The 17,435-nt window shown below is 26.5% G+C and overlaps 2 protein-coding genes across 3 annotated transcripts in view; one reads left to right on the forward strand and one right to left on the reverse strand.

Moving 5' to 3' along the window:
• The window catches only part of LOC411670 (LON peptidase N-terminal domain and RING finger protein 1), a 67,705-nt gene that overhangs the window by 23,951 nt on the left and 26,319 nt on the right, over positions 1–17,435 (reverse strand). Inside the window, exon 1 of one of the 2 annotated variants that reach the window (XM_006570938.3) lies at positions 5,141–5,257. The exons of the other annotated variant lie outside the window; for it this stretch is intronic. Within the exon in view, the coding sequence (XP_006571001.1) occupies positions 5,141–5,186 (46 nt within the window). The 5' untranslated portion in view covers positions 5,187–5,257. Of the gene's footprint in view, positions 1–5,140; positions 5,258–17,435 lie in introns of those variants that run through there. 2 annotated transcript variants of the gene reach the window in all.
• Positions 5,198–9,407, forward strand: LOC113218818. Its single transcript, XM_026441122.1, has 2 exons — positions 5,198–5,380; positions 8,953–9,407. Exons 1-2 carry the CDS (start codon positions 5,201–5,203, stop codon positions 9,145–9,147), a joined length of 375 nt encoding a protein of 124 aa, XP_026296907.1. The 5' UTR covers positions 5,198–5,200; the 3' UTR covers positions 9,148–9,407.

Here is a 17,435-nt window from a genome sequence, read left to right on the forward strand (position 1 = left end):
AGATGCCTAAAGCGTACACTCCTCTCTCGTAAGTAAATATTTTTTCCATTGTTATAATGTAGTATTCTTGCTTTATTATACATTTATGAATATAAGTATGTTTAATAATTATTTTTTTCACAAGTGTAATATATATTCGGATCATGATCATGATCATGAGAAAAATACTTTCGAAAGTTCTACTATAAAATATATTTGTAAATATATAACCTAACCTAAGAATAATACTTCTGAGAATTACTTCTTGAAAATTGAACATTGAAATAACAGTAAAAATATGATGTTAATTTTAGCAGATTAATACTTTTGACATATAAGTAAAAGAGAGTCTTGAAAGTTGATTTCGAAAATGTTTTTATAATAATCTAGTGGGTTAATAAATGAAGATGCAAATATATTTGAGAGTATTTACTTGAAATTAATCTTTCGAGAATTGCCTTTGAGAATTAAACTACAGGAAAAATTACTCTATCGAATTATTAACTAAAAATACATTTAAGAGTGAAACTTTTAAAAATTCGAGAGTAGAGTGACTGTCCGATAGTAACGGATAGTAATCATTAGCGAAAAATATCTCTCGAGAGGAACTCTCAAGATTTTTAATCTCAATTGTATCCGCACTTCAAATTTAAATAGCGATGACCAACAATAATGATTTAACATATACATATAATATCAATTTCACAATCGAACAAATTGATCAACGAACACAAACTGAATATAGGTTAGAACAGCGTTTCTTAACCTTTTTTAAATCGATATAAATTGAAATAATTAATAATTCCATTATTATTGATTAAATTCAAAAAAGTTTCATTTTCAAACGATAAAAAAAATTATTTTTTATTTTTAGATCCAATCAAGAAATCAAAGACTACAAGAATAACATTCTAAAATTCCAATGATACTTGCATATGAACCAAGATTCATCCGACCAATTCAACGAAACATCTGGATCTCGTTCTGGACCAATCACGTGTTCTTTAGTCAGACATTCAAGGGAAAGGTTGTTGCATACATCTTTGATTTTATGCGTGTTTCACGGTGAAAGAATGTTCGAACGATATGTCTGAGACTCGCAAGAGGCTATTTATCGACGGAAAAAAAAAGAGAAAAGAACGTGACATACCGGATTCAGTGAAGCAGTTAAGAAGGCTATGGTTTTTCTGCTTCTCTTTAGAAGGCAATCGCGTGGGCAGATCATTACTCGCGTCTGTGTGAAATTGTTGTCGAGCATTGCGGCTGATAACTCGTTCTTGGAATAAATTGATTCCATCGATTGACTACATTATCTTATTCTTCGGTTCAAAACAAATTTCTTTTTATGAAAGAATTTCATATCAGGAGGATAATTGGATATTCTTTTTTTAAGTAAAGAAATTTAACTGCAATAGAACTTTTAATTAAACGTATTGAAAATATTTTTACATCTGAGATTTATTTTTTTTTTTTAGAACTTTAAGATTTTTTGTTTTCATTCTGTCTTCAATATCGAACAACCAAATTGTCATTAGAAGTTTTATATTATTATATTATTATATTATTTATATTATATTATTATTCATTAGAATATTATTACAATTTTGTATTTTATGAGTTTGTTTTTTATTTTTGAGAATTTTGTGATTTTATACTTTTCATCTCTGAATCATATATATTATATATTTTCATCTCTATTCATATATTATTATATTATTTATATTATATTATTATTCATTAGAGTATTATTACAATTTTGTATTTTATGAGTTTATGTTTTTTATTTTTGAGAATTTTGTGATTTTATACTTTTCATCTCTAAATCATATATTATATATTTTCATCTCTTCATGTATTATTATATTATTTATATTATATTATTATTATATTATTATTATATTATTATATATTATTATATTATATCTCTTTCATCTCTTCATATATTATTATATTATTTATATTATATTATTATTCATTAGAGTATTATTACAATTTTGTATTTTATGAGTTTATGTTTTTTATTTTTGAGAATTTTATGATTGTATACTTTTCATCTCTAAATCAATTTCAATTATATACAAAAGTTTATTAAAGTTTTTTTAATTCCAAATTTAACATTTATTAAATGTACTATTTATACGATTCTTTCATTCATTCAATTTTATATGATTACTTTTCAGAATTATTATTTTTTTAAATTTTCATTTTAAAATCAATATATAGTATAAAATGCTATTAAAACTCTTTTAGTTTCAAGTTTATCACTGATTGGAGCATTGTACAATTTTATATTACACGAGATTACGACGCTATATTACTTTTCAGAATTTTATGATTTTTTCATTCCACTTCCAACGCTATTAAAACTTTTTCATTATTCAGTTTTCCAGTTGAAAATAAATGTTCGTGGATTATCGATTTGTACAATATTCGTTTTGCTGCCTTATTATTCTATTTTTTTTCTTTTTTTTTTTTTTACTATTATTATGCACTTTTGATGTCACTTGATTACGTATGTAATCAGCACAGCACAGCATGGAAAACGAACATTACAATGATCGATAATCGACTGACATTCATTTTTAATCAGACGACAAAAAAGAACACAATATGAAAACTTCTCAGTCTTATTTCACTTAACAATAGAGAGAGAGAGAGAGAGAGAGAGAGAGAGAGAGAGAGAGAGAGAGAGAGAGAGAGAGAGAGAGAGAAGTATCTCGTTCCATAATACATTCTTCACAGTTTCTTTATTTATTCGTTTTTATTCCATTTATTTAATAAAAGGAGAAGGGAAAAAATTATTTCATTTAATAATAAAGAGAAGAAAAAAAATATTCAATAATATCCTCTTTATTCTTTCTTCTATTTATTTCATTCAATGATAAAAAGGTTGTCGACATCATTTTCAAGGAAAATTTCACCGAATCATGAGATTCATCTGAACAATTGACAATTAATAAATTTATTCATTAATCCGATCCTATTATGTTACGTCACAATTTCCTGTCCACAAAGTCAAGTGCCAAGACCGAGTATAATCGATTATACACTTATCCCACTTAATCAACTTGATTATGGTTTAAAAGAGGTTGCGTTAACGAGTTTAACAACTGCATGTCTGGTTACTGATTTATCTCTTCTCGGAATAACATGTGTCTAATAATATTATTAAAAAAGGGGTTGCAATCTTTGAATTCATTTAAAAAAAAAATTTTTTTTTTTCCAATCAATAAACAGGATCGATGATAATATTTTTAATTTTATATATTCAATAATAAATATTTTTAATTATTTCGATAATTATTATATTTAATAAAAATTAAAACAATACAATTAATTTAGTGATTAATTATATTTTCATTCGTTATTTTTATTCATCTAAATTCAATTCAACTAAACAATTCCCTAAATAATTAATGAAAATAATTAATGAAAATAGTTATTTTATCATTGTCGAATTAAAAAATAGCGTCTAAAATAAATTAAAAAAAAATTTTTTTCAAGAAAAATCTATTGTTAAAATAATACATATAATTAATAATTAATTTCATATTGGAAAGTATTAGCATCTCGATAAAATATTCTTAAAAACTGCATATTGATAATAATTAATTATATATCAAAATTTAGTGAGAATAATTTATCCTTCAAAGCAATAAATCGTAAAATATATCGGCGAAAAAATGTATTATCATTTTATAATCTAATCTTCATGTCTAATTCATAAAGCATTTTCCTTGATTATACAAGCGAAAATATTTTTAATTTTTATAAAGATAATTTATAAAGATATGTATGTGCGACAAGGTCGACGAGAAAAATTGTCAGTTTCGAAGAGTTGAAATATATTATATCCCTATCATATCCCTATATCCTTATATCCCTATATATATATATATCCCTATATTGTATCCCTAAAAAATTTAAAGAGAATACGGAATATGAGATCTCTGTCAATTTTATTACCAAGTTGAACAATGCGTTATATCTCCAATCGATACACTGAACTACATTAGTCAAGATAAGTAAAATACTGTTCTACTATCTGCAAACACGATTGTTCCAATTTTCACATGCGAGACATTGATTTCACATAACAGATTTATACGTTTTAATTATTTATTTTTCTTTTTCGTGGCGATAAATACTTATTATCTGTGAATAACGAATAATATAAAAATAAAGAATATAATTATGACATGATAAAATTTTCAAAAATTTTGAAAACTGAAAATTAAATAATTTAGGTTAGGTTAATTAATTAATTAGATTTAAAAAAAAACGAATCAATGATTTTCTGTTCTGGTAATTCATTAAATTCTTCAACTAATTCAATATAGTTTTAAAAATTATTGATAATAAAACTTGTATATAGTCGTAAAATTTTTTATGTACAAGAAAAACTCAAATGATAATAGAAACATGAATCGAAAGATAGATCGAATTTCTGCTATTTCTTTTAAAATATTTTTTAATTTTTAGTAACAAGTACAGAACAATATCTCAAAATGTAATTTATTGTATTGAGGTTAAATGCGCCTTCATTTATCATTAGTACGAAGTTCACTGATATTTTGAATCAACTTGTAAATAATTATTTACTTATATTTATTTTATGAAATAATCTATAACAGAATTACAAAGAATGTCCTTTCTTTCATAAAAAAAAAATTCCTTGTCATATCAAAATTATAAATCATTGTCATACAAAATACAAAAGAAAAAAATCACTATAATAATTTCGACACAATTAAAAAACATAAAAAAAGAATAAGAAAAGAAAAAAAAAAATTAAAAGATTCTAAACAGTCATCATCATATAACACAAATCATAAAAACAAAAAAATAACCTATAACAACTATTATGTTATTTCTTCTCACATTAAAATTAAAATATTCTAAAACAACATTTATTCACCAAGAGAAATTATAAAAACAAAGAAATAATTTATAATAACTATTACATTATTCTTCTTCACATTAAAACTAAAACATTCTAAACATTTGTCATGCGACACAAATCGCAAAACAAAGCGATAACCAAAAATCGTATACAATCGTGTAAGAAAAAGAGAAGACAAAGGACTAAGTTAAGGAGCAAACACAGAGAAACAGCAGCAACGACAAGCACGACGATGAAGTACGCGGCCGGGTGACCGACCTTTACGTAACGCTTGGCTGTTTGCGCCGGAACGGGTGACGTCCATTCGATCCAACAGCGATGCGTCGTCCGATGCAGCTGCACTACAGAGAGAGAACACCGAAACACGCTTCCTCCCACCCCGACCCTGACCACCGTTCAAACTGCTGGACGACTACCTGCGACTCGAGCGCCACGATCGAGAGCGCGGAGAACGAGGAGAATCGAAGCAAAGCAATGGAAAGATGCTTTCTTTTGAACGTACGTGTGCTGTGCTTTATTAAGACTAAGTATAATTTTTGGATTTTTTATGTTTAGTAATTCGATAGATAATATTTCTTAATCTATAAACATTGAATCATCACGTACTATGTGATTAAAGATGAAGAGGATAGAAAACTGAAATTTTGATTCGATTGCTTTCTTTTGTATCTGTGATATAATATTTTCTTACGAGTGAGTGATTTGTTGAATATTTTTTTTGAAAATGACGTTTATTAAGCTACGAATTTCAAGTCATTGTATATTATATAATCTTACTTGAAAGAAAAATTTAATTTTAAAATACTTTCTTCATAAATATATGATATATCTTATTATGAATATAATTTTCGAACATTTTGTCAATTAATCTTTAGTAATTAAATAATGTTTCTTAATCTATCTAAACTTTGAATCATCTTTCTACGTTCTTTTTTTAATCAATAATTATCTATTCGGGAATATTAAGATTCTTCTCTAAGCAACGCCAAACTGTCTACTTCTGTGTAATCTATACGACTACGTGTATATACGTAACACAAACAATATCTAAATACTGTTCCATTTCCAATGTAATCTTCCAAGTAAAAATGTTTATATGATACAAAAAGATCGATGTATCACATCGTTCCAAGATTTTCTCGAAATATTATAATTCAAATTCGACGTAGAAGCAGATGTGGCGAATTGGCTAGGTGTGAAAAACATACGCTTCGACGTATCAACAACGTGCACTCTCCATACTTATATTCCCTCCTTCTATTCTGGCAACGATCAATAATGCTCCACGTGTTGGCTGGCGGAACGTGCGCCGGGACGACATCGTCCCTTGACACGCCACTTGCCAAAGTATTCTCGCGTATTTCTTCCCGTGTTGCGCCGGTTTGCATCATCCTTGGAAATCGTGAGGCGCGCATACAACGCGCGTACAACACGTGTCGTTTTGCATACGACATGCTAGCCATTCTCTTCGACTGTTAGCGTTTAAGCCAATTGGATTTAAATATTTCGATTTATTTTTTTTTTTCAAGCATTATGTTTTCAAATATTTTTTTTTGTATATTTTTTTTTGAAGAGATAAACATAAGCTAAGTCTAATAGCTCGTCTCTTATATCGAGTATCTCTTTATTTATCAAGTAGTACGATAAAAAAAATATCTTAATAAAATAAATATATATAAGATTAGCTTTATTTATCGAATAACACGATAATGTACAAAGTATAGAGTAATATAAAAGTTTGAAACGAGGTTCGGATTGTTGATTTTTCATCAACAATATTATCAAATTGATTTCATTTTAATAATAAAAATCATGATATAAATATTCGCATAATCCATTTTCAAATTCATTGTAAAAATTAATCTAATCTAACCAAAATCACAATATGCTTGCACAATATAAAATTTTAAATATGCATAACTATCAATAAATTTTTAAATTCGAAAAAATATATATCAAGCTAATTTATTTCAACTAACTTAATTAAAAATTGAATATTTACTCCAAGAATAATCAAATTTAAAATATATGTATATTAATGAATTTCTTAGATAAGTGATAATATATTTACATTTACATTTCTTATCTTTTGCATATTGAATACTGTCAAAAAAAAAAAAATATGAAAAGGAAAAAGAAGAAGAAGAAAAAGAAAATAAAATTTTAAAAAAGTGAAATGCTACGAAATTTAGTTGGCAAATTTATCGACGTCATTGGTTTCCTCTAGAAGTACATAGAAATGGCAACATTTCCCGGATGCTTTCGCGCGCCAAAATAATTGCAACGATTCGAAAGTCTTGCGTAACGAAAACAGTTGCATATTGGCAACGCGACGAGATTTTATGATAAACGTGGAGAATTTCCTTTGTTCAATAGTATCTTTCATGCATCACACCTTTTATACTTCTTTTTCCAATGTTAAAAAATTATTACTTGATTGTTATAGATAAGATTGGGTTTAATCTCTTGATATTTGAGGTTATGTTTCGTAAAAGATGACTCATTTAACATTGACCACTTTTAAATTGCTTTTTTTTCACAATTGAATCTCGAATGATTAATATTCTCTTCTTTTTTTGATATTTATAAACTCTGGAAAAAACATTTAAGATAACAAGAAAATAATTTTATCTACTTTTTTAAATATGATCTTTTTTAGAAGATTTGTTTTGAATTTTATTACTCAAAATTAAATAGAAAGAATTAATAGTATTTATAACCTTAATAAAAATAGATTGAATATTATGTATATTAAAGTTTATATTTTTAATAATAAATTATACTTTCAAATTTTACATCAAATTATACATACTTATCATAGCTAATTCTATTAAAATCATCTGCCAATTTTAATTCTGTCAATTAATCCTGATAGATTTAATGTTTCTTATTTTTTAATTTTAACAAATGCGATAATTATTAAAAATTCAATAAATTCATATCGAAATTTACGAAGAAGTAAAAAAAGGGAAACATTATGCGTGCTTAATTAGAGAATAAAGGAAAGTGGCGACAATATTGCAAATTAGAATGACCGTGCAATTTCTCGAGACAAAGCATGGAAATCATTGTTTACAACGAAGTGATACGTTTCACCAACGTGTCATGTCGGTTATAAACGGTTTAACATTATGTAACGAACATTTTACAGGTATAATAAGCGATATGGTAACCGGCCATGATTGGATGTCTTCTGATCGTTTTAAAAAATTGAATTCCACTTTACGCTCGTTCTTTTTACCGACCGAGGCAATAATACCAGCTACCGTGTTATATACCATCCGTAATATAAGTGGTGCCATAGAAAATTAACGATAATTTATACAATGTTCTTTGAACAATATATGTCTCGAATTATTTTCGACAAACTTAAATATTTAAATTGTTTCGTTATTGCCAATTTATTTGCGTATGAAAAATAGTTGCTTCTTCTAGAATTAGAGTGATAAAATCAAAGTAAGTCGTGTAAAATGATTTTTAAAATTTTTTAGGGACCAATATATCAAGAATATCCAATTTATCTTCGATTTGTTAAAAAATATCTTGAAATAAAAATGAATTAAAAAATATCTTTCAATATCTTGAAAATCTTATATAGAAAAATTTAATTTCATTTTCTTTATGGAATAAAAATAAAATCAAAATACAACTTTATAAAATTATATTTAAAATAAAGACTAATTTACCAATAAGGGTACTTATTACTTTTAATAATAAATTCTACATAACAATATTATCATAAAAACCAAAATACAATTTTGTAATAATTTGTCAAAAATTAAAATATATATATATTTTATTATAAATTAAAATTTGTCAATAATTTGTCAAAATTAAAATACAATTCTATAAAATTAAGATTTGGTAATGATTAGATTCATAAAAAAAAAAAATATATAAGCTAATCTAACTCGGTTAACTTTAAATAACATCCAATAATATTAAATTTCATACAATTTTCAATTTTTTTCTCAAACGGCACTATACAATAATTTTAATTTAAAATTTTCCAGTTTGCCATTTGACAATACATTTCTATTCTTTGAAATAACGATGGCGATTATTCCCAGGCTCAAGTTAGAAATCGGAGGGACAGAGGAGAGGCAGCAGGCAGCAGGCAGGCAGGCAGCTTTCTCCGCGGCAAGAAAGCGACGATATCCGGTGACCGGCCTCCTCCTGTTTCGGTGTGCACCGACACACTGCCATTTTTCACGGTCAAGTACCGCCGATGCTTTCGTTCGATCGAGTTTCCTCGCTGTCTCTGACCTACTCTTCCCTCGGCCTTCTTCACGCCGGCCACTTCACTTCCAGAGTTCTCCACTTCTCATGAGCGGCTCATAAAAATATGGTGTATAAGTGCAATAAGTCATTGGCCTCGTTCTTACCTCTCTCTTTGATGGGAATATTGAGCAGTGGTTCGGTTTTTCTTTCCAAATTTTTGGACAGTAATTTTAAAAAAATATTCTAATTTGTCTTTCCTCTTCGCTATAATGAATAAAACAATGGGATGGTTAAGATTTTTTGAATTGTATCTATCCATGACTGTTAATTATAGAATAGATTTTGAAAATATATATAATATATGCAATAATTTAATATTAGTGATTATAGAATTAGTTATAGTATTATATAAATATTAATAGTTTTTAGTAACAGTACATATTAATAGAAAAATTATATAATTAATATATTAATATTAGAAATGAAAGTGGAGGCTCTAGTGAAAAGTTAGGTTAGGTACAGCAAATTGACATAAATTACATAATTTCTTAGAAATCCAGATAATCAGTAATAACTTCCTGAAATCTTTTGACAATAGAATTAATTGAATGATTAATTTTTACATAATTTCACTGGTTACTTCGTATTTGATCTTGAAAGTATACAGAAAAAAAAAATAATTTAATTTATTTCATTCATTTCACTCAACTTTGAAAGCATTTACAAAACTAAAGTTCAATATTCATCATCGTGAAAAATAAAAATAATTACAATCCATATATATATTATTGTACAAATATTTTTTAAATAATTAAAAAAAATTTTCGAGACAACGTGAATGAAATAATTCTATCCATTGCGTCTATTCAAAGGATCATAAATATTACTGCAAACATCCTCCTTCATTAAAAAAAAAAAATTCTAGACAATCTAACACAACAATTCTACCAATTACGCCCACTCAATAAATTTCACTTCTACATCCTCCCTCGATGCTCGATAGGCTCGAAACTGCGGCCAATGTCGATGGTGTTCCGGGGCCTCGAGAGCATGCACATATCCGCCGCTCTAAGATCAAACCGATTAATTTGGCTTTGCCGAGTACACCGTTTATGCGTAGCTGCTGCTCGTCCTTACATAACGGTTTTTATTATGTAACTGATAAAAACATAGACCCTGCGCGCGCGCGGTTGCGTCCAAACACCAGGCGAAAGTGTCGCCTTCTTCCAGTTTTCTCGATCGATTCTCAAATTTTACAATCGATCTCTCTCTCTCTGTGTTTGCGTTACGTGTTATATTGATATAAATATTTAAATATTATGTGAACGAGTTATAAATATCTTGACACTGACTTGAAGATATATTGAAATAATGGATTTGATTATTAATATCGTTTAATAAGTTAAATCTGTAGATTGTAGATTGCTTGTTTTTTTTTATTGATATTTGCGATGATTACAAGGTTTTGGAATTTTTGTTAATTTTTATGTAATATTCACGTAATAATTTATATAAAGAGCGAAAAATTATGTTTGGTGTCGTCTTATTGGTAAATTATATTTTTAGGTTATATTGGAAATGTACACTAATTCGTATTCGTAAATCGATTATTTTTATCGAAATCTATATTTAATTTACGTTAGATATATAATCTTTTTTATCCTTAAATGTGTAATAATTCAAAAAGAATGTAAAAAATTGCTACGAGATTCTAAATTGTTCGACGAATATATAGAATAATTTGAAGTGATGGTGAATGTATATGGTGAATGTGAATATTCCATATTTCACGATAAATATGTCAAGTTAATAATGATATTATATAAACAAAAATGTAATATATTCATATATTTATATAACTCGAAAATCATTTAAATAAAATTAATTAATATTGACTAAATTTCTAAGAATAAATCCGAGTTAACCTCTACGCGTGTATAAATATTCACAAGAAGGCGGCAAAAACACAATTGCATGATCACGAAACAATTGACCAAAGTGTATAAAATACATAGTAAAACTACTGCATAACGTTTAAAATTCTACAAACTTCTTTTTCAATGCACTAAATTCTAATAAATTATTTCATGGTTACGAATAAAAGAAATCTATCTAGATATATTTTTTTCGATTCGATTAATTTACGAATAAAAAATCTAGGATATATTTTATATTATACTAAAAGATCCACTATAGGAAATGATTATAAATTTTTCTAGTAATTTTTTCAAACAGAGAAATAATATATTAGATAATATAATGATTCGAAAAAGTGATAACACTTTTAAAATTTTATAATTATTTTTATCTTCTCAATACACAAATATAAATTGTTTCACAATTACGAGTAAAATATTAACATTATATGTTATATATTATATATTCTTTTAAAAAATACACTGATAATTACAATTTTCTCGATTAGACTATTACTTTGTATTAAATAATATAATTATTATTATTAAATATACGATAATTTTTAAAATTCTACAAACACAAGCAATAGGAAAAATTTACTAATAAAAAATATATTTTTCCAGAAGATGGCAATTAAAGGCAATGACCATAAACATCGTCGATAATTTTCACGAACAGTATGTGTTCCGTATTAGATAATATAACGATATAATTAGCTGCTATAATTACTTTTCTACGGAGAATTCTAAAAAAAAAAAAAAAAAAAATTCGAAAAATTACAAATCTTCGATATATTTTTCTACAAATTACGAATAAAAAGATCGATAAGATATAATATTAAAAAAAATTCGACGAAATATATATATAAATTACGAATAAGAAATCTACTAAGATATATCATGTGTCTTATATCTTTTCAAAAGATCCAGTGGCAATTAGAGGCACAACCATAAACGTCGGTGGCAATTTCCTCGAGCAGAGGAACGGTGTGCGGCCCACGTTAGATAATATAACGATGGCTGAGGCAGCTAGCTACGGCCGGGGCTCTCTAGTGTCAACGTAACCATTTATATAAATCTATCGTTACGTAATCGGCCGGTCGATCTCCACAACCAAATAGATTCGGCCCGTGCTGCCGTTACGTGCGACAATCAGCCACGTGGTCTGTTCTCCGTTTACTCGACCCGCTGTGTTACACCGCCACCTCCTCTTTGCTCTTTTGTGCTTGTCCATTGTTTTGTTTATCGTGTTCCTGCTGTCTTTCCTCGTCCGTGTCTTTTGTTTTTTGTTTTTTTTTCCATTATGATTGTTTTTTCATTATGATTGAATGATAAAGTGAATGATTCTATATATATATATATATATATATATATATATATATATATATATATGTTGATTTTGATGAAAATTACGAGTATTAAAATTATCTGAAAAAAAATATATATCAAATATTATTTTGAGAATTTTCTCTGAATCTTATCAAAATGGACGTGTGTAGATATACTCAATATCATTTCTTGTAAGAATATATATATATATATCAGTTTTTTCATAAGATATGAAAATTTTTTATAATTAAAAAAATTGACAATGTATATATGTACAAGATATTTATTCACTATATTTTTACTTTTTTTTCTTTATTTTTCTCATATTATGTAAATATATTAGTATAGTTAAAATGTGTTTTTATTTCTGAGTCAATAGTGAAGGTATTTATTTATTTTTTTTATATAATTGCATTGACATATATTAAAAAGAAGGTTATTTAAAAGTGAATAAGTATGAAAAATCATTAACTAAAAATGATTAAAGATTCATTCTTTTAAAAGAATATTAATTTTCCATTCGATTTTCTTTTAACCATAGATAGATGAAATTAATAAAAATTTTTAAAATTTTACTTACATTTTTTAGAGAGGCAATGAAGAAATTATTTAAATGTTATAAGAAAGTTAAAAGTAAATAAGTATGAAAAATATTAAAGATTATTAAAAATGATTAAAGATTTATTTTTTTAAAAGAATATTAATTTTCCATTCGATTTTCTTTTAACTATAGATAAATGAAATTAATAAAAATTTTTAAAATTTTACTTACATTTTTTAGAGAGGCAATGAAGAAATTATTTAAATATTATAAGAAAGTTAAAAGTAAATAAGTATGAAAAATATTAAAGATTATTAAAAATGATTAAAGATTCATTCTTTTAAAAAAATATTAATTTTCCATTCGATTTTTTTTAACCATAGATAGATGGAATTAATAAAAATTTTTAAAATTTTACTTACATTTTTTAGAGAGTCAATGAAGAAATTATTTAAATATTAGAAAGTTAAAAGTAAATAAGTATGAAAAATTATTAACTAAAAATGATTAAAGATTCATTCTTTTAAAAGAATATTAATTTTCCATTCGATTTTTTTTTTTAACTATAGATAGATGAAATTAATAAAAATTTTTAAAATTTTACTTACATTTTTTAGAGAGGCAATGAAGAAATTATTTAAATGTTATAAGAAAGTTAAACGAGAAAGTTCAAGAAAGATTGAAAAATCGAAGTAATATATTCTATAGAATCAGTTTGCAAAATAAAAATCCCCTTTTCTATAGCTCTGGACTTTCCTTGTTTCGTAAGCATAGATAAGGATGCACGATTTGTTTTTCCGAGTCTCCTCTGCCAGATGTTTGTTCTCAGTTTTGTTTATGTACACAATTTCTGTATATTCTGTTAACGTCTTTCATTTTTTTTTTTTTAATTTTTTTTTAATTTTTTTGTCCATTACAGCTAGGTGATAAAAAAATCTGAACAGTTAGTCCAAAATAAAAATTCCTTCTTCTGTGATTCTGGATTTTTCTTAGGAGTAGAGACCGGGAAGTGTGATGGTTTGTTTTGAGATAAGTAAAAGGTGTGAAAAAACGAGCGTATTTTTAGAATTGTCGGTATTATACATAAAGAAACGGTAGGATTTTATTTTCGTACATTTTTATAGATTTTTTTATTACGTTCGTAGACTTAAAAATTTTGAATCATGTGTTTAAAAAATTCTTTGACGCGTATTTTTAATCGAATTCCTTCTAGCTTTCGATGTTAAAAAAAAAAAAAAAAACTATTAGAGATAAAAAATACAAAAAAAAAAAAATAAATAAGATTAACATTAAAACTATTAACTATAATATGTAACTATAGCAATAATTTAAAATTAATAAATAGGAAAAGTTAAAATATTTGTAAAAATAATTATAGTTTCGAAATAAGGATTAATATTAATTTTGTTAAAACACTCGTATATTTTTCATAATTTCGAAACACGAATCTAACCTAATTCTCATCATTCGTAGCTTCTTCGAAACGAAAAAGTTGAAACTAATCTTCAATTTTTATCAAAAATATTCCTGCATTTTTCACAATATCTAAAACTGAATCTAAATTAATTTTACTTACTTTGTTTTAGTTCTATTATTATAAGAAAACAGAAGAAACGTCATTCGTCCGAACGAAATAATTTCCATCGACATATATGAAAATAAAACTGATTATTATTTCGCTCTGCACAGTATCTATATATTTACCGCCTTTGTTCTTAATGGTCGATTAATGACTTAAAAAATTGATCAATCAAAAACGAATCTCTCATTCTCTTACGCGAATTCAATATTACGAAACGTGGTCGAACAACGACAATCGCGAACGTTATACGTTTCGAGCAAGTGGCCAATGGAAAAATGGTGGCGCAACTATCGGTTTACAGGTGTTCAGGCCGCAAACTTGGCAACAAGTACATGGAAACTCGCTGAAAGCGAGTTTAATCTTGTCAACCATGGATTTAACCGTGCAAACGAATGAAACATAATTATATATACGATTATGTATACGATTGGACGATAGTTTATAAAATTACGAGAGAAATTTATCAAGAAATTTATCGATGATATATTATGCACTTGTTCGAAATTATATTGGAAACAATTGGAAACAATTGGAAAAATTGAGAGGTGAAGAATGAAATTTACTTCAAATTTTCTAAGATTAGATTAAAATACGAGATTATTTTTCTTTTTAGAAAAAACTTTTAACCTAACCTAACAATCTATTTCTGATCAAACTATTGTTATAGTTAAGAATATAATTATTGTTGTTAAAATTTTAACTTAATTAAAAATGAATCTTTGAAATTTCTTTTGAAAAGACTTTCTACGTTTCATCACGCGTGAATTTAGCACAGATCAAAAATTATTATCGTTAAACCGACCGCTATTCTATTTAAATGTAATAACGATTTTTATGTAAATATGAGGATAAGGCATAACTTATTTACACGTTTATATTTAACGTACAATTTTCTACAAGTTATCGAAATCCTCGTGTTTACGACATAAAAAGAATAATATATATACACAATTCCTTTACGTAACTATTATTTTAATTTAGTTTAAAAAAAAATTTATTCAAAAAATTCTTCGTCCTTGCTTATTCCATTATTTACAAAGATAAAAAGTTTTATTACACGATACTTATAAAATTCTATATTCTTTGAGAAAAAAAAAAGAAAAAAATTTATTTTACTTTTTCTTTTAATTTTCCTTGAAAATATATCGTAAATATAGCAATCCCGAAAAGTATGTTTCGAAAATGTGTTTCACGCTTCTCGAATTTGTAAGAGAAAATTCATTGAACACGATAAATCAAATCAAAGTTGCAAATATATATCTGACGAATTGCAAATTAATCCCGACGACCTCATAACGTGGAAATAGATTCCGCGCGTACGAAAATTTACGAGGGTAAATAATGGGCGGGGGAGCGGGGGGTCTAGGGAAATTCGGTTGCCAGCGCTGGTGGAATCACGCATAAAATGTTCCTAGATACGATCCAACGGGAATTTAATTAACATCGGAAATTGAAGACGATGAAAGGAGAGAGTTTCGCGTTTAATTATACAGCCTCGTACATTTTCATGTGGCGAAAATTGAAATTATCTTTCGATAAAGATGATTAAAGAGTTTGTTAATTAAACTGAAATATAAATTGGAAATTTTTTATTTCCACGTTCAATATAATTGAGATATTTCTGATTATCTCAATTTTTTTCGATATTTGAAACAGAAATTTTTCCCTCCAATATATAATTACGTGAAATTAAGAAAAATTGTATTTAACACTGGATTTATTTATATTATTAAATATTTAAATGATTGTAATTAAAATGATAATAAATATTTCTTTAAAATTAAAATATTAATTTTCACGTTCTTTATTTAATTATTGTTGGATTATTTATAAATTCATATAAAATTTGCAATTATAAATATGAAAATATATATATATATTTATAAAAAAGAAAATATTATTATTATAAAAAAAAAATATACTTTATACTTACTTAATATACATGTTATATAATGTGCATATCAATAGCCACAAAGTGGGTTATAAAAATAGAGAGAGAAAGAAAATGAAGGTAGTTTTTATCAGGAGTCAACAGGCGGGTGATGGACAACGTGGTTCCGGTTTCGACATTCACGGTTGCAGATACGCGACCGCGATACCCTTTTCCGCTCGACGTAACGATAAAGGAGGGAAACGTTATCCAAGTCGGATGTCGTGGTTACGGGTAACCACGCCCCCGAAAAACGACATAAGAATCACTTTTTCCTTTTTCTGTCGCCGCTATTTCGCTTCTGTGCAACGGAACAAACATTATATTTAATCATTCCATCCATTTTCGAAACGAAATGCATGCAATGAATGCGATAGCGAATGGTTTCAAAGCATATTCGAAAAAAAAAATTTTTTTTTAATCAAAAATAAATCATTGATGTAAAATAAAATAAGGAAGAAAGTGGTTAATAAATAAAAATTAAATTACAGACAAAAAAAATATTCATCAAACAGAAGAACGAAATGGGAGAGGAAAAAAATTGAGTCAAATAGTCACGTAATTGGAAAAAATTATTTCCTTATGATAAACGAATTTCAGTTTGAATATGTATATAATTTCATGCATAGTAAAAAGTATAAGATCTATAAGAAAAAAAAAAAAATCTAAATTCGATTCAATATTTATTACTTTATTAATTGACAATTGAGAATTAACGAATCGAATTCAATCGTTGAACAAATAAATACTTCTAAAGTTTTCATCTTTCATGTAAACGCGATCATCATCGTTCAAAAATAAAAAAAAGAAGAAGAAAAAAAAAAGAAAGGAAGGGAAAGGTATCCTGTTCACGCGCCGCTTAAAATAAATCGAAATAAATCCTCGATGGAATCGACAAATAAATGGCAAATCGCCAGAAGAGCGACAAGTTTACATAACAGAGAAGTTTGACAGCGCAACGAGCACGTGACTCTATCTTATCGACAAATATGCCTTCGCGGCGTCTACGATTCTTTCGTTATTCTTCTTTTACG

Source organism: Apis mellifera, linkage group LG6, assembly GCF_003254395.2.
Source record: "Apis mellifera strain DH4 linkage group LG6, Amel_HAv3.1, whole genome shotgun sequence".
Taxonomy (NCBI): Eukaryota; Metazoa; Arthropoda; class Insecta; order Hymenoptera; family Apidae; genus Apis; species Apis mellifera.

Coding starts and splice junctions, on each gene's coding strand:
- LOC113218818 (XM_026441122.1), top strand. CDS start 5,201: ATGCGTCGTCCGATGCAGCTGCACTACAGAGAGAGAACACCGAAACAC. Junction 5,381..8,952: donor AAAGATGCTTTCTTTTGAAC/GTACGTGTGCTG, acceptor GATTATTCCCAG/GCTCAAGTTAGAAATCGGAG.